General features: G+C 60.9%; 8 protein-coding genes across 8 annotated transcripts; 6 read left to right on the forward strand and 2 right to left on the reverse strand.

Annotated features, from left to right (window-relative positions):
• Positions 1-4: 4 nt before the first annotated feature.
• BKCO1_2500039 (small nucleolar ribonucleoprotein complex subunit) lies at positions 5-1,684 on the reverse strand (the record flags this gene model as incomplete). The annotated part of the gene is made up of 2 exons (XM_020273287.1): positions 5-340; positions 401-1,684. The coding sequence occupies 2 exons, from the start codon at positions 1,682-1,684 to the stop codon at positions 5-7; spliced, it is 1,620 nt and encodes a 539-aa protein (XP_020130407.1).
• A 295-nt stretch (positions 1,685-1,979) lies between these two features.
• BKCO1_2500040 (uncharacterized protein) lies at positions 1,980-2,558 on the forward strand (the record flags this gene model as incomplete). The annotated part of the gene is made up of 3 exons (XM_020273289.1): positions 1,980-2,286; positions 2,346-2,438; positions 2,494-2,558. The coding sequence occupies 3 exons, from the start codon at positions 1,980-1,982 to the stop codon at positions 2,556-2,558; spliced, it is 465 nt and encodes a 154-aa protein (XP_020130387.1).
• A 93-nt stretch (positions 2,559-2,651) lies between these two features.
• On the reverse strand, positions 2,652-3,992 carry BKCO1_2500041 (peptide chain release factor 1; the record flags this gene model as incomplete). The annotated part of the gene is made up of 2 exons (XM_020273290.1): positions 2,652-3,653; positions 3,723-3,992. The coding sequence occupies 2 exons, from the start codon at positions 3,990-3,992 to the stop codon at positions 2,652-2,654; spliced, it is 1,272 nt and encodes a 423-aa protein (XP_020130388.1).
• Positions 3,993-4,558: 566 nt separating this feature from the next.
• BKCO1_2500042 (gamma-glutamyltranspeptidase) lies at positions 4,559-6,452 on the forward strand (the record flags this gene model as incomplete). The annotated part of the gene is made up of 2 exons (XM_020273291.1): positions 4,559-4,723; positions 4,791-6,452. The coding sequence occupies 2 exons, from the start codon at positions 4,559-4,561 to the stop codon at positions 6,450-6,452; spliced, it is 1,827 nt and encodes a 608-aa protein (XP_020130385.1).
• Positions 6,453-7,003: 551 nt separating this feature from the next.
• BKCO1_2500043 (uncharacterized protein) lies at positions 7,004-7,912 on the forward strand (the record flags this gene model as incomplete). Its single annotated transcript, XM_020273292.1, has 1 exon — positions 7,004-7,912. One exon carries the CDS (start codon positions 7,004-7,006, stop codon positions 7,910-7,912), a length of 909 nt encoding a protein of 302 aa, XP_020130386.1.
• A 3,655-nt stretch (positions 7,913-11,567) lies between these two features.
• On the forward strand, positions 11,568-13,471 carry BKCO1_2500044 (ap-3 adaptor complex subunit mu; the record flags this gene model as incomplete). The annotated part of the gene is made up of 2 exons (XM_020273293.1): positions 11,568-11,608; positions 11,668-13,471. 2 exons carry the CDS (start codon positions 11,568-11,570, stop codon positions 13,469-13,471), a joined length of 1,845 nt encoding a protein of 614 aa, XP_020130390.1.
• Positions 13,472-14,896: 1,425 nt separating this feature from the next.
• Positions 14,897-16,021, forward strand: BKCO1_2500045 (bromodomain associated protein; the record flags this gene model as incomplete). The annotated part of the gene is made up of 2 exons (XM_020273294.1): positions 14,897-15,197; positions 15,351-16,021. 2 exons carry the CDS (start codon positions 14,897-14,899, stop codon positions 16,019-16,021), a joined length of 972 nt encoding a protein of 323 aa, XP_020130391.1.
• Positions 16,022-17,001: 980 nt separating this feature from the next.
• BKCO1_2500046 (rad51 family dna repair protein) lies at positions 17,002-18,474 on the forward strand (the record flags this gene model as incomplete). The annotated part of the gene is made up of 2 exons (XM_020273295.1): positions 17,002-17,064; positions 17,155-18,474. 2 exons carry the CDS (start codon positions 17,002-17,004, stop codon positions 18,472-18,474), a joined length of 1,383 nt encoding a protein of 460 aa, XP_020130373.1.
• Between the last annotated feature and the right edge of the window lie 1,010 nt (positions 18,475-19,484).

The following is a 19,484-nucleotide window of genomic DNA, read 5'->3' on the forward strand; positions in this document are numbered from 1 at the left end:
TTGTCTATGCCTGGCTTGTACCGGCCATCAGCATCTCTAGCATGCCCTGCGTACTCCATGCCTGCTGGCTGATTTCAGCATTTCTTCTGACCTTATCGTGCAGTTGATCAACCAGAGCATCAATCTCCGCATTCTGGCCCATCTCCTCAGAGTACAGATCCAACAGCACGAATGCCACATCAGTGGCGAGTTGGATGTGGCGTGGATCGCCGATGTTCTTATTGAGCCACTTGAGGACGGGCTGAAGGGTCATTTCGTTACGGCCGCTCAGAGCCGTCCGCAGTGCGGAGCGGTGGCGAAGAGCTGTGAGGAGGGTGAGAGTATCTTGCTTGGACGGGTTCTAAAGTTGTCGTTAGTAGAAGTTCGAGGGAAGGCAGTCAGGACATCAATGATAACGTACCTGAGCCTCGAGGACAAGATCAAGCGCCTTTTCGAATTGGCCTTTCCGAAGTGCTGTCTCCCACCTGCTCATGTTCTTGATCTTGCCGCGCTCGTTTCCGTCGATGATGATGTCCGCGCCTTCACCGGTGAAATCCCGTCCACGCAGTCTCTTCTCCCAACCCTTGCCCCTCTTCTTGTTCTTGCTGTCATACTCTTCAATCTTCCCTTCCATGAGTGCCTTCATTTCCTTGGCACGCTCGCGGGCTGCCACCTTCTGCTGACCGGATAACCTCGTCTTGAGCGACAGAATACCGTTTTCCATACCGACGGCCAAGTGCTTGTCTTCCCGCTCCGTACCCGATGCGATGACTCCGAGAGACAGAATCGGCGAGGGATACTTGAAGCCAGCAACGACATTCCAGCCAGTCGTCTCAAAGACCTTGACATGGCCGTCCAACCCACCGCTGATGACTCGCTCGCCGTTGTTCGCCAGCGCCAAGCTCGTGACGGTCTTCTGATGGTTGCGCAGCAGCTGCAGAGGGCGACCACCAACCAAGTCGAGCACGGAAACGGTGTTCTCGGCCGAGGCGAGCAGGGTGGTGCCGGACGGCAGAGGCAGGACACTCTCGACAGCCGCGGCGTGCTTGAACGTCATGACGGCCTTCCCTCTGATCCTCGGGTCCCACAGGCGAACCGTCTGGTCATAACTACCGGAGAACAGCAGGCGGTCCGCCTGCCCCGGCATGAATCCACCGCACCTCACGTAATCTTGATGCCCCACGAAAGTTTGAGTGCTCCTGTCCGAGGGCAGATCCCATAGGCGCACGGTGGTATCGTCGGACGCGCTCATGAGCGTCGTCAGTTCGGCCGGACTCCATTTGGTAACATGGACGGGCTGCTTGTGTTCCTTCCAGGTCTTGAGGATAGCGCGCGAGTTGATGTCAAAGGCCTGGATGGCGCCACTGTCGCCTCCGGCCAGCAGCACGCGGCCATCGCGGCGGATGTCACCGCTGTGCGCGCGGTCCTCGACTCCGAAGCGCGTGATGGACTTGACGACCTTGCGCGTACGGCTGCTGAAAATCTGCACGCGGCCGCCCGAAGTGACGGCGAACGTTTCCGGGCTGTTGAGCTGGGTCGACGAGGGTGCGAAGAGGGGTGCCGAGATGTGGGTGACAGGCGATGAGTGCGGCGAGGGCAGCAGAAGCTGCGAAGAGAAGGTCTTCCAGTACTTCTGCTCCGGCGTCAGGGCGGACGGCGCCGCGGGCAGCTTGACGGGCTGTAGCGGCCGGACTTCTGTTGCCATTGTCGCGTGTGGGTGGGAGCGCGGGGCCGGAGATGTGCGTGCGTGCTGGTGGTGGTTGAGGGCTCGCAGCGCGGGAGATATTTTTCTGAGCAATGACGCCGGATCCCTGCAAATCTTGGCGGCGCGCGTGTCAGGGCTCGCGTTCGGTCCCCCAGTCCCCAGATCCACCGCGCACCAGACACCCGTGTCCTGCATTGCGGTCTCTCACGTCCCTGCTTACCAATTTCGCGCGCTATCGCTCCCCGGTGTGCTCGAACCCCCTGTATCATCACCAATACTTCTTCCATACAACACCATGGACCCCGGGGATCCAGCCATGCATGCCGATGAGCCTCAACCTTCCGTCTTCCGCTGGGTTCTCGGCTTCCTGCTTGTCGGGGCGGCATGGGGAATGACCACGCCATTCATGCGGCGCGCTGCCGTCAACTACACTCCACCGTCCCGTCCGTATCTGACGGATCCAAGTGTTCCCTGGTTGAAACGGAAGCTATGGGGTGTCATATTCGCAGTGGCCGATCTCTTGCGGCGGCCGGCGTATGCTGTGCCACTGTTAATAAATATTACGGGGAGCATTTGGTTCTTCCTTCTGCTGGGCTCGGCCGGTAAGTGGAATGCACAGTCAATCTACCAATCCTATGTTGACTAGTTGCGTGCGTTGTAGAACTTAGCCTTATGGTTCCCATCACGAATTCATGTGCGTTCTTGTTTACCGTTTTGGGTGAGTGGCTGGCGGAGCGCAAAGTTATTGAAAAGGGTAAGTGAAACACCGCCCAGCTGGCCTCCACAGCAACATTAACATTCATTTCTAGATACTTGGTTCGGGATGGCACTGGTACTCGGAGGCATTGCTTTGTGCGTGACTGCAAAGAGATAGAACATACTGCAAACCAGCTAGAGATTTGTTCGCCACTCTTATTTTCATCTATGGTATCTATTACTACAATACATCTACAGAGCATCTGCACACTCATTTTTTTTCCTCGCTCTCCTGAATAGCAATCATTTGCTGGACCTCCTGATCGCTCATCCACTGCCTGACACTCTCCATGGCTTTCTCCAGGTTGTCCCCTCCTTCGATCACATCGTCCAAGCCATGGATCGTCAGCCCACTGCGGTGGTCCGTCACGCGCTGCTGTCCCCAATTGTACGTTCTAATCTTATGCTCGCGGCCCATCTTGGCAACGCCTATGACGCTCCTCCGCAAGTTCAGCGCCTCTTCCTCCCTGGATTCCCGTCTCAACTGCGCTATCCTCGACCGCAGCACCTGCCACGCCTTGTCCCTGTTCGCTCTTTGTGACCTCGAATCCTGAATCGCCGCCACCGTCCCGGTCGGAACGTGCGTCAGCCGGACCGCCGACTCAGTCTTATTGACATGCTGTCCACCAGCTCCACTCGCCCTCATGATATCCGTCCGCACCTCCTTCGGATCAATATAGTAATCGCTATTCAGGTCCTCGAAATCCACATTAGCCGCGCCCCCTTCGGGAAAACTCGGCAGCACCAGCACGCTCGCGGAGCTGGTATGCGTGCGGCCCTTGCTCTCGGTCGCCGGCACGCGCTGGACGCGGTGCACGCCGGCCTCGCAGCGGAAGCGGCCGTAGGCGCCCTCGGCCGCGACCTCGAGGATGGCCTCCTGCAGCGGGGCGTCGGAGCCGCGCGGGTCGCCGCCGCCCTCGGCGTCCTCGTACTTGACGAGCTGCGCGCGCAGCCCCTGCCGCGAGCAGTACGCCTGGTACATGCGCAGCAGGTCCGCCGCGAACAGCGCCGCCTCGGACCCGCCCGCGCCCGGCCGGATTTCCAGCATGCACGGGAGCTGCGCGAACGGGTGCTTCGGCACCAGGCTGCTTGTCAGCGACTGCGAGGCGCGGTCGAGCTGGGCGGCGGTGTCGGGGAGGTCTTCGGCGGCGAGGTCGCGGAGCTCGGGGTCGGCGGCGGTGTCGTTGACGAGGCTGCGGAGCTCGGTGAGGGACTGGTGTGGTGGTGAAGGTTAGAGGACGGCGGGTTGCGGCGATTGGGAGGGCCGTTTGGGGTCGCAAACCTCGTTCGCCTTCTCCCATTCTTTTAAGGCTGCGGCGATGGGAGCGGCCTCGCCGGCCTTTTTGGCGGTGCGGGTGTCGAAGCTCTCGACGAGCTTCTCTGAGAGCTGGGCATGCTCGGCGGCGACGGCGCGTGCGCGTTTGAGCACCGCAGATGAAATGGAATCTAGAGATGCGCTAGTGGTTTGGTGACGCACGAATGCGGCGGACCTGGCGGGGAAGGAGGAGCGCAGCAGGCGTCGGCGGCAGATCCAGCCTACGGCGGCGTTCATGGTGGAGGACGGCGGAGAAATGAGTGTCGAGATAAACTACTTTAGCTGAGCGTCACACACAGCGGCCACAGCAGCACGCGTCGGCCCGTGTGTGTGTTTCGGCCGCCAGTCGGCCAGGGCTTGGCAGGAACCGCGGGGCAAGCACTCCCGCGGCCAACAGCTGCTCGTGCGGTTGGCATCACCGCATAGTCTCTCTTCTGTCAGTGCCTTCGACTCGATCCGGTTAATCACAGGTCTGCAGTCGGCCTGCCACCACGATGCCGAGGAACAATCCCGGTCGAATGGGCCGCAACCGTGGAGGATAACGTAATGACGAGGGACCCCCGCATAGGCAGCTGGACCGGAGATATCGAGCTCAAGGTGGGATGCCAACTCTGTGTCCTACCTATGACTCTATCGGTAGAGACGGCATAAACTTCCGCCTTAGCCCCCATCGTTGCCCGTTGCCGCGTGCCGCTGCTTTCATTTCTTCTTATTAGTCCCCACGCCTTCCAATTGCGTTTCTGCGTTGCTCGCTCGATTTGTCAAGATCGTAGACACTTGAAAGTCACTGTGCAGTCTTCAGCATGCCTCTAAATCCGCAGGCCATCTATCCGGCCACGGACCCGGAATTCATCCAGTTTCCCAGCCGGCGAAGCACCGTCCACAGCACCAAGGGCATCGTCTCGTCCACCCAGCCGCTCGCGACCCAAGCCGGGGTCCGCATCCTGCGCCAGGGGGGCAACTGCGCCGTAAGCCGCGCATCGAGTCCCTCGAACAGCAAGAAAACCGACCATCTAACATGACCAAACCACACAGGATGCCGCCGTCGCCGTCGCCGCGGCGCTCAACATGACGGAGCCGGGCAGCACCGGCATCGGCGGCGACTGCTTCTGCCTCTTCTACGACGCCAAGACGAAGAAGGTGCACGCCATGAACGGCTCGGGGCGGGCGGGCGGCAATGTCTCGCTCCAGACCATCCGCGAGGACTTGGGCATCGCGCCGGGCGAGATCGGCAGCATCCCTATGACGAGCGTTCACGCCGTTACCGTGCCCGGCGCGCCGGCCGGCTGGGTCGATGCCGTCGAGCGCTTTGGGAGCGGCAAGGTGTCGCTCGAGGAGATCCTGGCGCCTGCCATCGAGCTGGGCGAAGAGGGCTTCCCAGTGTCGGAGCTGAGCAGCTCCTTCTGGCACAACAGCGAGCAGACCATCAGGAACGCGAGCCCTAACTTTGCTGAGATGCTGAAGAAGGATCCCGCCGCCAAGGATGGCTGCAGGGCGCCGAACCCGGGCGAGATCTTCAAGAACCCGACGCTGGCGAACACGTTCAGGTTGTTGGCTAAGAACGGAAAGAAGGGTTTCTACGAGGGCCCGGTTGCGGAGGCGCTGATCAAGGTCGTGCAAGACCTCGGAGGGCGCCTTACTCTGGAGGACTTGAAGAGGCATGCGGAGCTCGGCAGTGAGCCGGTGGATGCGATTTCGCTCAAGTTTCACGGGCAGGGGGTTGGGGACTTGCACCAGAAGCACATGCACGACGGAGGAGACGAGGGCGTGGAGGTGTGGGAGCACCCGCCGAACGGCCAGGGGATCGTGGCGCTGATGGCATTGGGCATGCTGCAAGAGCTCGAGAAGACGGGCAAGATCTCCAAGTTCACGTCAAGGGACCACAACTCGGCAGAACACCTACACGCCGTCATCGAGACGCTTCGCATCGCCTTTGCAGATGCAGGCTGGTGGGTGACGGACCCGAACGTGGAGAAGGTGCCCACTCAGGAGCTGATTTCACAACCCTACCTGGCCGAACGCGCAAAGCTCTTCAACCCCGCGAGCGCCTCGGACATCCCCGACCACGGCTCGCCGGCGCACAACCACAGCGACACGGTCTACTTCTGCTGCACCGACAGCGAGGGCAACGGCATCTCGTTCATCAACAGCAACTACGGCGGGTACGGCACAGCCATCATCCCGCAGGGCTGCGGCTTCACGCTGCAGAACCGCGGGGCCAACTTCAGCCTGCAGCCGGACCACCCCAACGTCATCAAGCCCAACAAGCGCCCCTACCACACCATCATCCCGGCCATGATCACCAACCCGTCCGACGGCAGCCTGCACTCCGTCTACGGCGTCATGGGCGGCTTCATGCAGCCCCAGGGCCACGTCCAGGTGCTGCTGAACATGCTGGTGTTTGGCCACACGCCGCAGTCCGCCCTGGACGCGCCGCGCGTGTGCATCGGCGCGGGCATGCCGGATCAGCGGAACGAGCAGAAGGCCATTGACCGGACGGTTTATCTGGAAGACGGCATCAGGCCGGATGTGGTGGAGAAGCTGAAGGCGATGGGCCACCAGGTCGAGGTTGTGAAGGGACATCAGCGTGGACTGTTTGGTAGGGGCCAGGTCATCAGGTGTCATGTGGAAGACGGGCAGACGGTGTGGAGCGCCGGAAGCGATCCTCGCGGCGATGGAGCAGCGATGCCGGTGTGATTGATGTACAGTAATAAGAACATGAAGGTAGAAGCCGCGAGATTTCTGATAGAGATTGGTGTCCGTGATGTCCGCGAGATGGATGAGGATTGTGAAACAAGAGTGCAGACAAAGAGGCGCAGTTCTGGTTGCAGGATGACAGGGCCGCCACGTGCCTGTCTGGGGAAAGACTAGGGTTCAACAGGCCGGGGGACGCCGCTTGCGGCCCGTGCGCAGAGGAAAGTCAGACGGGCCTGCTTCTATCCTCTTCACCAGCCGTCCAACTGCACCGCCGCCGAAACTTCTTCAACAACACCACCCTCGCCCGATCCGCTTGTACAGCTATCCTTGACGGTCGTTACACCATTGCCCGTTTGTATCGCAGCAGCTGTTCGGTAAGTCACGCATGGCGCAACCTGCAATCTGGCGCCTTAAGATGAGGGGCATGCCAGGGCTGTGCATCATCATTGACTAACTCGGACCTCCAGCCCGGCGAGAAGATCTACACACAACCCCTGCGCCCCCAGCGACCGCAGGCCGAAGCTACATACACACCGAAACACGCCTGCCTTATGGACTCGATGCGCAGCCTAAACACGTCGCTGCCCTCGGCGCGGCGACGCCCGCAGCCGCCGGCTCAGCTTCTACAAGCCTTCAAGACGGCCGCCCTGCAGGTCACCAACCTGTACAAGGCCGCCGCCACCGACCGCGAAGCAGCCCACGAGGAGGGCTACCAGGCCGCACTGGAGGACATGCTGAGCTTCCTGGACAACGAGAACCTGGGCGTCGGCGACGGCGAGGGCTGGCGGGTGCGGCAATGGGTGACGGAGAAGCTGCAGGAGGGCATGGCGAGCGGCAACCACATCGACAGCGACGACGAGAACACCAACACCAACAACACCACCACCTCCAGCCACCAACACGGCGAACACCAAGCCAAGCCCGCCCCCCAGCGCAGCTCCTCGCCCGTCGTCCCGCACCGCACCGAAGAGCCCGTCGTATCCGTCCCCCCGCCCGCCGTCGCCTCCGTGTCGCCGGAGCCGGCACACGTATCGGCCCCCGAGCGGCCCGCCTTCGACGCCACTCTGCCCAAGGGCGACTTCACGTTCCGCGCCGCCCAGTCCCTGCCCGCCCACACCGACTTGGACATGGACCATGAAGCGGAGGATGAGGGCGACGAAAACAACAACAACAACAACGCCACCGCACCCGCCCAAATCAACGTCTTCCCTCGCCACCACGGCCGCGCCAACCACCACCACCATCGCAGCGGTAACGGGATCAATCGGTCAAACCACGCCAGAGACGGCAACCGCAACAATGCTGCCGCCACCGCCGCCGCCGTCGCCCAGATCAACAGTATTGGCCAGGGAGCGGGTTTGAAGCGGCGAGCGCCGTTTGGCGACTTCTTCGACATCACTGGGGTAGGGAACGGGAAGGATATCTCTGGGGGAGGTGGAAAGAGGGGGAGATTTACGTAATGAGGGGGGGGATTTTCACGTTTATCACCACTCAGCGCGCATGGAACGGTTTTAGAGCATGGGGGGGGAGGGGGATGGGGCATTGTAGAACGTGGTGTTTGCTGCAATGGGCCTTTTTTTATTTTCGGTTAGGGCATTTTTTTTCCGGGTGTTCTTTTGTGTTTTTCGGGGATCTCTATACAAGTCGAGGATATCCATATACCACAGGCAGCAGTGCCGGCATAGGAAGCATATTACGGGAGTTTTTTTTGTAAGGGGCTAACGTTATATTCTTTCTGGGTTGTCTTATTGCAATGTTTGGAGGGGAGGGTTCTGTTCACATCATGTGGGCTGCATTGACGGAAATGTTTTTTTTTTTCGTGAAAGGGACATTTCCTTGGCTTTTGCCCGGAAAGAGGACCCTTGCATCGAGGATAGAAAGGGATCATGGACTACAATGAATCGGATTGTTGGGTTGGAAGGGCTCGGCGATGTCGAACCTTCTTGCACCATGGGAGTCCTTTCAAGGGGCTTTCTTTTTTCTTTCCACCAGCTAGATGTTCGCTTTACCGCGCCACCTGGTTGGGGGATTTGTCCCTGGGGATTCAAATCGAGGGAAGGGATAGTCAGTGGTGGATCTACAATACCCAAATATGTGTCGGTCGACCGGCCAACACTCAACAAACACCATGCTGTCAAGTGCGATTTGGCACCGTCATCTGCACTTTAGCTTCCTATTGGGTAGTACTCGACTGAGTGAGGAGCCCTGTAACAGAAATGAGTATGTGTGTACGTTCCAGGCAAATCAGTGAATGTGAACAACCCGTCCTTTCTCCAATTACACAAATATTATTTGTCCGTGGAAGCATCAACCAGACAGCAGCAATCATCGCCACCCTCCCCCGACGAACCGTCCCCCAATTCCAACAAGCCGAGCCTCCACCGCAACAGAGCAAAAATACATCCCCCCCTCCTCTTTCCCCACAACCCCCAGAATCCCAGAACCCCCAAAAAAACGCCGCCCGCCCCGCCCCGCCCGCGCCCCCCAATAACCCACCACCCAACCCCCTCCCCTTCCCTCCCTTTTTTTCCCCCCTCTTCCCCATCTTCCCCCCATTCCGTCACCCACAACCAACCAAAAATCCAAAAACTCAATTCACGAGCCGATACACCCCCAGCCCGACCAACACCCCCGCCAGCCCCGTTATGCTCGCCCGCCGCGCGCGCAGCCCCAGCCCCAGCGCCGACGCCTTGGCCAGCGCCGCCGCCCGCTCCCGCCGCAGCTGCGCGTGTCCCGACATGTAGCTGTAGATGCCGAGGCCGATGAATGCGCCGGAGCCTGTGGGTGGTGTTAGAGTCGGGCGGTTGGCGGAGGGGGGCGGGCTGTGGTGGGGTTGGGATTGGAGTTGCGGTTGCGGTTGGGTTGCTTACCCATTACTCGGCATGGCGTGCAGTCGTCGATTGCCTGGCGGTCTTCTTGGAGCATCTTGCTGAGTGGGGGTGGTTGTTGTTCGATTGGTAGGTCGGTGGTGCGGTGTTGGCCGGCGGATGGGGTTGCGGTTGCGGTTGCGGTTGCGGCGTCTTTGGACATTTTGGTTTATTAATTTTTTTTTTTTTGCACGCGCTGAATTGCTCTTTGGTGTCGGCGGTTGCGGATGGAGGGGGGAGAGGCGCTGAATGCGTTGAGCGGGGAGAGAGGGATCGCGTGGCGTGGCGTGGTGTCGTCGCGTGGTGGGGAGAGTTCGGGTGAGGTGTGGGACGCGACGCGACGCGATGCGATGCAGCTGTATGTAGGTACTTGGGCGCGAGTCATGTCGGTCTCGGCTGGCTGCGGAGTATAGTGAACGAATGCTTTGTACATATCCAAGAGGCTGGAATTCATTATGACGTAGTTCTTAATGTCGTGTCATGTTGTGGTCATCGGGCACTTGGAAAAAAATATATTTGCTTGATCACTTGCCGGCATCGACAATGTCATTTTAGTGGATGGAATTCTTTTTCCTTTTGGAAGCCAAGAATACAACCCGAACAGAACCGTTTTTCTATGTTAGTCGATGACGGTGGAAGCTTAAGATACGCTGTTACCCCCGGGCCACCAAAGAGTATGGGCAAAAGAGAAGATGAAGTGAGGATGGATGATAAAAACTACAAATCATTGCCTACTACAAAAGAGCAAAAAGTCAGTTCCTTACGGAACCTATAAAACCCCCTTTCGAGGATTTCCCCCCTAAGTCCGAAGACAAAGGTGGTGAGGGTGCGCAACACCTCCATGCCCTAGGCATGCTCCCGCCTGCCAGAAACGGCGGCGGCCGCTCCTTTCGGCAATGCAAAAGCAGCTCTATGTGAAGATAACTGGGACAGTGTCCAGCCACTACTCCATACCTGCAGCAATATATCTGCAGTGCCCGTAGGCGAAAGAAGAAGTTTGCTGAAGTGTTCATATACAACAGATGGGACTCGGACAGATTTTATTACAGATTTGCTGGTGGAGATTAAGGAGAAAGAACGAACAGTGAGAGGAGGAAATTAGGCAGTTTTATGCCTGCACAGTCTCAAAGAACTCTACTCAGAAATGGCAGTTATATCCAACTCGGGCCCTGACGATGGCGACGTCCACGTCCTCTCAGTCACTCCACTCCCCCGCCGGAAGGACCTCATCGACAACCGCGCAGGATCCTCCCCCGACGACATCGACGCAGACACCAATGACGCAGTAGAGCAACCCACTGAAAAGACCGACACCGTCTGCGTCTGCAGCTCCACGGCCACCAAACAGTCCGCGCTGCTTCCTCCCGCCAGGACGTGCTGCCAATCCCGCCTCACCACGCCCTCGCCCACACCATACCCCAGCGCCACGCTGTAGTTCTTCTCCATAGAAACGATTCACCGTCTCCTGTGATCCGATAATTCTGGAAGCCCGACGTGACTTGGCGAAAAAAGTCGCCATCCTCCCATGTAAAATTCAAAGCCTGACGGTTGAGGTCGGTGGAGAATGCCTGCAGTCTTGTCGCTCAGACAGAGTTCTCATGGCTTTGGTCAGCGGAAGGCCGTGGTATCATCTCACAACCAGATCCAGAGCTTCCAAGCACACGGTAAATACGAAGTAGTAGATGACAAGAGGTAACGACCTGGATTTTCGCAGAGATGATGGGTCCAATGTTGGGAGACCTCTTTGTCTCGAGGGATCTCTCTGTCTACTTGTTTGATTGAGTGCGGGTTTGACTGGACCTGATGACGGAGAGCGGGGTCGCGTTCCCAGGCTGTAGATGGAGGGTTAGTCAGTCGGTAAAGCATGGTTGCAGACTTTACTCACTGAGCCGGACATGGTCTCTGAATCTCTCTGCAGATGAGGGTGGTATAAATTAAGGACGTAGGAACATAGCCGCGGAGAGGTGCGTTTGGGGGTATGGGGGTTCTTAGAGTGATCGGAAGCTTATTCTACGCGCGAACGGTCAAATGGCAATCGTCCAGTGGGCGCCGTCAAGATGGCTGCTAAAGGACGTCCTGTGGATGCACGAGTCATGGCGGTCGAGGGTCCAGGGCGGCGACATCATCGGCGGCGCAGCCCACCCAAACCACCAAGGCGAGCCATCTCGGAGAGCACTCCTGCAGCAACCCCCGCTCCTCTCCTCGCCCGGCGCATGCATGGGGCGCGCTCGTTCACCCGCTGCCCGCCATGAGCCAAGTCGAGGCTCTGTACATCTTCGATGAGCACAAGTACGTCGATCCACCGCCCCGCCGCCCCGTCGACCGCCGCGCTCACCAATACTCCCCAGCAACCTGATCCTCGAACACGTCTACTGCGCCCGCCCGCCCGCCGCCCTGCACCTCCTGCCGCTCTACCTGCAGCACCCCGCCCCGCGGCCCTCGCTGGTCTACCTGCCCTCCACCAATCCCCCCACCCTCGTCCACTCCATCATCCAGGACCGCCTGCTCTTCCTCGCCCCCTCCAGCGTCGACACCGAGCCGCTGCTCGTGCTCGAGTTCCTCCACCGCGTCGCCGATGCAATAGAAGACTTCCTGGGCTCGCCGCTGCTGGCCACCAAGATCGAAGCACACTACGATGTCGTCGCCCAGCTGCTGGGCGAGATGTGCGACGCCGGCATAGTCGCCAACACCGAGGCCAACGCCCTACGCGACCTCGTCGAGGCCCCAAGCGTCATGAAGAACCTGCTGGGCAACATGGGGCTCCCTTCGTACGCCCCCCCTCACCCTCTCCCCCCACAATCCCACGCTGACACGCCCCGCCCCGCCTCCAGCTCCTCCCCGGCCCTCAACCCCGCCAGCACCTTCGGCCGGCCCTCCCTCAAACCCACCCTCACACCCCCCGGCAGCAGCCCCACCGCCTCGCCCGTCCCCTGGCGCCGCGCCAACGTCCGCCACACCTCCAACGAGCTCTACGTCGACGCCGTCGAGACCCTCTCCGTCACCTTCTCGCCCTCGGGCGCGCCCATCTCCGCCTTCGCCAACGGCAGCATCGCCTTCACCTCCAAGGTCAGCGGCATCCCCGACCTCATCCTCCGCCTCGACGCCCCCGGCGGCATCGCCCACGTCGTCCAGCTCCCCGTCTTCCACCCGTGCGTCCGCCTCGCCCGCTGGCGCGAGCGCCCCGGCGAGCTGAGCTTCGTCCCCCCCGACGGCCGCTTCGTCCTCGCCGGCTACGAGGTCGACCTGCTCGGCCCGGGCTTCCTGCTCGACGCCCAGAACCTCAAGCAGGGGACCAACCGCCCCGCCCTCAACATCCCCGCCAACGTCGAGGTCAAGACGAACCTCGGCCCCGCCGGCGCCGACTTCGAGGTCCGCCTCTCCCTCTCCCCGCGCTTCCGCTCCACCGCGTCATCTTCGTCAGGATCAGGCGGCGGTGGCGCGTCCGGTCGACCTGGCGGCGGGCTCGGCAGCCGCACTGGATCCGGGTTTGCCGGCTTGGGCGGTGGTGGTGGTGGACACAGCGGCACGTCGGCCGCGCCGCAGCTGTCGGACGTCACGGTGCGCGTGCCGCTGCCGGCCGGTGTGCGCAACTTGGCTGACGTGCGCCCGTCGCGGGGGGAGGTGACGCAGTACGCGCCGGGGGACGGCGCGCTCGAGTGGCGCGTGTCGTCCAAGGACGTCGCCGCCCTGCTGCAGCTCGGCATGGGGGCCGTCGCGACGCTGCGGTGCTCGGTCGTCGGCGGCGGCGGCGGCGGTTCGCTGGACGGCGACGACGAGGCGGATGGGGAGGGGGATGGCGCCGCGGCGTTGGTGCTCGGCGGTGGGAGGTATGACTATGATGAGGTGGATGGCTCGGCGTCGGGGAGTGGCGGTGGTTATCAGTCTGGCGGCGTGGTGGAGAAGGCGAATGGGACTGGCGCGGCGCCGGACGTGGACGCCCGGGCGGAGAGGAGGAGGCAGGCCAACAGGCTGCTCATGCCGAGTAGCGCTGCGCTGAGCTTCCAGGTCAAGGGCTGGTTGGCGAGCGGTGTTAAGGTGGAGAGCTTGAATCTGGACCAACGGAAGTCGAGGGGGTTGGGGGCTGGTGTCACGCCGTATAAGGGTGTCAAGTATTTGACTGTGAGTAGGGACGGCGTGGAGGTGAGGTGTTGATGGCGGAGGAGGATATGGTTGAAGGCATGGCATTGTTTGAGTGGCAAGTGTACGTGTGATGAAGCCTTGAACCCACGGCCCTGATGATGCGGAGATGGCTTGGGAGAAAAGAGGCTGGATGAGGCATTGAATCGCGATTGAATCAAATGAACATATTTCTCGCTAAGATTATTGATCCAAACGGCCCTGTTTGAATTCAGGATACGATATCTGTGTGCAATGGATATGGTCCTAAGAATTCGCTGTTTCGGCCGATGGGAGAGAGATGCCGCGTGAACCCGGCAAAAGTCCCAGCTGCGGCGGTACCAACCACATCAATGGCCTACATGCAGCAAAACGCACACGGACCTATTTGCATCCAGAGGAAACTGCGGATATTTGTAATGGACTCGGAGTCGGGATGGTACAATGGCTTCTATACTGCTACTGCTGACGCAATCGGGGGTAATCTCCATCATCTTGATTGGTCCATTATTCTACAAGGTCGCAGACCAAAGGTCCAAATCTCCCCTTCCCTTCCTCCCCCAGCTCCTCCCAAAAATAGCTCCCGGCGTTTACATGTTGGGATCACTGGCGCGCGCGCGACGAGGAAATTGACAGTGGGGGGCGAGATGGCTTATTGGCCCAGAGCCTTGGCGCGCTCGTCTTCGAGCTTGGTGTAGAAGTTGTCGCGGTGACGGACGGCGGGGACGTGGTAGCCGTACCACCAGCCGTAGCCAGTAGCGGTGCCGAGGCCTGGATGCGCGGGCGGCGCTGCTTGTTAGCGGGATGGAATGATCTCGGGAGAGGGAGCTTCGTTTGGTGGGCTCTGGATTGCGATTCGCGCGCGGGGGGATTGGAGGATGGAGCGGCCGCGGGGAGGAGCTCGGTCCAGCGCGGGATGAGAGGGAGCGGTTCTACGTACCGAGGGCGACGGAGAGGTCGAGGACGAGGCCTCTGCGGAGCATCTGTTGCGGGTGTGCGGGTTAGCCCCAATTGCGGGGGGAGCAAGGACAAACGGTGGGCTGCAGGGGTGGGGGAGGCATACTCCAGTGATGGGCTTGACCATTTTGGCGGCGGGGAGCGGAGAGGTTTCGCGGAGAGCGGGCGTTGGGGTGTGGTTGCGGTGATGCGGGTGGTGTGACGCGCGATAGCTGGGGTTCGTTGGTCAAGGTCGCAGTTGCTTCGCACCGGCCACAAGTAATGCCGAATCGCGAAGGAACGACCTGGGCAAAGCAGGTGGCCCAAGCTGCGCGCCCGCCGCCCGCCGGCGAACTGCAGCTCTGCCTCACCACACTCTCAACCTGCACCATGCGCGTCACATAGCGCGAAAAAAACAAACATCTTCCGCCCGTTCTCGCATCCCGCCGGACTTCCGCCCCTTTGCACACCATCCGTCCTCAATCGCTCGACCTTTACACGCCCATTGCAACGCGAGTCTGCGCAATGATGCCCGGACTGCGCTACCCCGATGCTTCTTCAACGCAGAACCACGCCGCCGGCTCCAAGCGCCCGCTCGCTCCGGACGATGAACAATACGCACTCTCTTCGAAACGCCGTCGCGTCGTGCGCCACGGTATCCGACATAAGCAGGCCTGGCGCGAGGACCCATCCATTGCCGCGCCGCAGGACGAGGCCTTCTTCCAGGCCCAGATTCTACGTGCCTGCTCAATCAGCTTGACGGCCGTCGGATTTGAGAGCGCGAAGCCCACCGCGCTGGAGGCGTTTCGCGGCCAGGTTGACGAATGTACGTGTTTTTTCCTTATGTCCACAGCGGTACCAATTGGGGAATGAGCGCGCCGGCAGCAGTGCTTTGGGACGGACTCTTCTGTGTTGAACTGCGAGGCTTACGCATCTGTTTTTCCCCAAAAAAAAACAGTCATGCTCCACTTCCTCACAGATGTGCGCGTCTCGATGGAGCACGCGCGCCGCACAACCGCCACGCCTTCCGACTTCGCCCGCGCACTCGCCCACACCGGCTACACTGCGTCGGACCTTGAGCCGCAGCTCGCGCTGCCGCTGCCTGCTGCCATCGCATTGCCGCCCGTGCCCGACGCGCCGCCCGCGGAGGAGCCCCCGCCGCGCCTCGAGGCCGTCCTGGGCGCCGAGCTGTCGGGCGCCGCCGACAAGAACGCCCGCGCGTACATCCCTACGCATCTCCCTGCCTTCCCCAGCAAGCACACCTGGCAGGCCACGCCCGTGTACAGCTCGCGCGAGACGGACCCGAGGAAGATTCGCGAGCGCGCGACGCAGGAGGGTATTCTGGCGGAGCAGGCGCTGAGGAAGCTCATGGCGGCGAATCGGACGGGGTCGAGCAGGAGGCGAGGCAAGGATACTGGTGTTGCGGGTGATAAGAGGAGGTCGCCGCCGGCGAGTAAGCAGATGTGGGAGGATGCTATGCGCGAGATCATACGCGAGGATGAGATGAAGCGGGGGGACGTGATCATGGGCGGGATGGATGACGAGCAGAGCGGGGACAAGACAAACGACTTCGTGGTGGACACGGGTCTGCTGGTGAACTACGATAAGAAGTATTGGCGGAAGGGAGTACAGTCGACGGCATGGTCGTAAGACGGGAGATTCGAAACCAGCGGGTCGAGGCGCCGAGTGGGGATGAAGGGAAGTTCAACGAAGGAAGGCAATCGATGAGACAGTGGGAGATAAACATTTTTAGCGCGGCGTTCCTGGTGTTTGGTCTTGTGGATGGCGTGTGTCAGGTGGCGTACGGTCCATCATTTTCTCGGGACAGGAGAACCAATAGCTGCATCAAAGCGGACGAAGATACCACGGTCGAGGTGTGATGGTCTGTAGAATCAAGATATGCAGCGCGCTTGGTGAATATACCAAACCGATTTCTTTGTTTGCTGTCACAGAGTCATACGCTATCCTGAACGGGTAACGGCACAGTGGGTGACGGAAGAACTTGGTCTACGGCGACTTTGCTATGCTAACTCTGTGTTTTCATCGCGAACCTTGGCTGAGGTTCAGTGCAGGGAAACGTGGTTGTGCCTGCGTTGGTCGGGCGAAGACGTCACAGGCGATACTCCAAGTCCTCCCACGACGTCGTCTCGACCGTCAACCCATCCGCACATCTTTTCACGACAGCCTGTCAGCACCTCGAATCTCGACATCTCCTCGCGAGTGGAGGGGCAAAAAAGTCCAAACGCACCTCCGAAAATAGCGGATCAACGGGCGGCACACGACGCTGGCGCGCGGATCCTTCCGGTTTTTGACCTCACACAGGTACTGCACCATCTCCAGCGGTTTGCACTTCTCCAGCTCGACCGGCGGCTTCCTGCGCCTGCCATTGGTTTTGTACTGCACGCGCACGCCGAGCTCCTCCGGCGGAAAGGCTTCGACGGGCGGTGCCATCGTCGTTGGAGTTGATTTAGGTGGGGAAAAGAGAAGGAGAAGAGGGCGTCACCACCGTCTCTGCCTGGAAGGATCCTTGACCGCGAAGAGATGCCCTGCGCGACAGCTGCGGCTGAGCGGGAAGCTGGGTACTGGTGAAGGGTTCTGCCTTTGTGGACTCAACGACGGCTCGCGGCGAGATGGCAGCGCAGGTTTTGGGACGGAGGTTGTTGGGCGAGGTTGAGGAGGCCCGACTGGACGAGGTGTGTATGCTTATTTGATGTCGCGACATCCCGCGGCTCGACCATGGTCTGCCAGCGCTACAAAGGCACGATACGCTAACTCTACGTCAGGTTTTCAATTCCGTGAGGCTGTTCACGCACCCAGAGCCGAGCGAAGCGCGATTCGGTATTCCCCCGCTGGACCGCCTCTTGCGCTTATTTGAGCAATCACATTCACGCTACCACGACCCGGGCTCTCCACCCCTCGACCAGGCTCAGAGACACCGACCTACTCCTACGCCTCCGCTGATCGAGCTTACATCTGCTGGTCCCGGCGCGGGCAAAACGCAGCTGCTCTACCTGATCACCGCCCTGGCCATCCTCCCCCGCGCCTACGCCAGCATCGACCTCCAGGGAAAAGCGAGCGCCATCGTCGTCGTCGACACCGACGGCCACTTCTCCGTCTCGCGGCTCGCAACCGTCGCAAAAGGCCACATCGCCCGCTGCTGCCGCCGCCACGCACAACAGCAGCAACAGCAACGACGCCACCACGACGGCATCGAGCCCGACAACAATGACGACGGCGACGACGACAACCGTCACCCACTCATCAAACCCGCCGCCGTAGACTCCATCATCGCCGCGGCCCTCACCCATGTACACATCCTCCAACCGCAGTCGCAAGCCGCGCTCCTGGACGCCCTGCGCGCCCTACCCACCTACCTCTTCTCGCGCTCCACCACCTCCACCACCACCTACCACCACAGCTCCGCGCACCGCCCACTCCACTCCATCCTCCTCGACAGCGCCAGCGCCTTCTTCTGGCCCCTCCGCGCCGCCGAAGACGACGCCCGCCTCGCGAACGCCACCACCACCACCACCACCACAACAACAACAACACCAACGCCGCCACCAACAACCGCATCATCCTACACCGCCCTCGCCCGCACCCTCCTCACCCTCCGCACCCAACTCAACTGCGCCATCGTCGCCACCACCGTCGCGTCGTCGTCATCCGCCCCCCCTCATTCCCGCCACCACGTCGACCCCTCCTCCTACTCCTCAAACCTCAAACCCCTCCTCCCCGCCACCTGGCCTGCCACCTTCGCGCCGTCGCTGCGCCTCGGCGTCGGACGGGCGGCCGTGCGCGGCTTCGCACCGGCGATGAGCGTCGCCGAGGCGCGGCGGGAGCGGGGCTTGCGGCAGGGGGTGGTGGAGAGGGGGAGGTGCGGCGTGTGGGTTGAGGGTTCGAGTGCGACTGCTGATCAGCTGGTGCGCGGCTACGTCTGCTCGGGGCCGATCATGGGGGCTGAGGGGTGGGTGGTTGATGTGAGGGGGGATGGGGTGGTGGTGGTGGTTGGGGAGGAGGAGGAGGGTGGTGGTGGTGGGAGCGGGGGGGAAGGGGGAGAGGGGGAGAGGGAGGCGGAGGCGGAGGCGGAGGGGGAGATCTGAGGGATGGAATACTGAGGGCTGGAATATTGGGCTGGACTACTGGGCTGGACTACTGGGCTAGGCTGGGCTGGGCTTTTTTTTTTTCTTTTGCTCCTGCGGCTGGAGAGGGCTTGATTGGGCGGGTGGATGGGAACGAGATAAGGCTCGGGCCGCGCCTTCCTGCTTGCCGCTGCCGCTGCCGCTGCCGCCTGCGGGACGAAGGATGGGGAGGAGGCGGGAACATGGCCAGGATGAGGCCATGATGTCGTGGTGTGGGTGCGCGGTCTGGCACGTCGCGCGGGACTTTGGTGCATGGTGCAGGATGGTGGATGGAACCCTTTGGGATGGATGCAAGGGTGCGAAGACGTCCGGATGCAACACAGAGATATCGGCACTTGGTCACTTATTTCGACTTTGGGGTCCGCATGACTTGGAGTCGGCCTCGTGCTAGCGACGGTGTACAGCAAGCGCGGGGTGCTGGCCGGGAATTCCTGGATCCTGGCTTGCTGACTCAGGGGTAGCTCGACGATGCCATTGGCGGACTGGCGCACCAGATGCTCGAGAGGCACGTTCGTGCAACGTCCGGGCTTGGGAACGTGGCTTTGGACGAATCTACGATACGAAGTTTCGGTTGCCTGCTTGGCCGCCCGCATTGGCCAAGACGATCCGGCACTGTCAGTCGTCGAGCATCTGACTCCTCGGTCTGCTCATGGCTTGGATGTCGTCCGGGTTGTTATCTCCACAGCTCGTGAGGACGGGATCGGGCGGGCTGAAACCGATATCTGGTGACGCGACAGGGGACGCCACACGCCAGCCGCTGTTCTTGCCGCCGTTCGCCGAGCCGTCCGATGGTTTCATTGCGTGACCTCGACTAGCATTCGATCTTCACAATCAAGTCCCCACGACGATCACTCGGCTGAACCGCGGCCGCCCACCCAAGACGGCAAAAGAGAGACGAGCCATCAACGGACTCCTTTTTTTGCCCGCCACCACGGTCCCTCTAGCGTCCTGGTGGGCTGCGCGGGTCATCC

Source organism: Diplodia corticola (assembly GCF_001883845.1).
Source record: "Diplodia corticola strain CBS 112549 chromosome Unknown scaffold25, whole genome shotgun sequence".
NCBI classification, from domain to species: Eukaryota; Fungi; Ascomycota; class Dothideomycetes; order Botryosphaeriales; family Botryosphaeriaceae; genus Diplodia; species Diplodia corticola.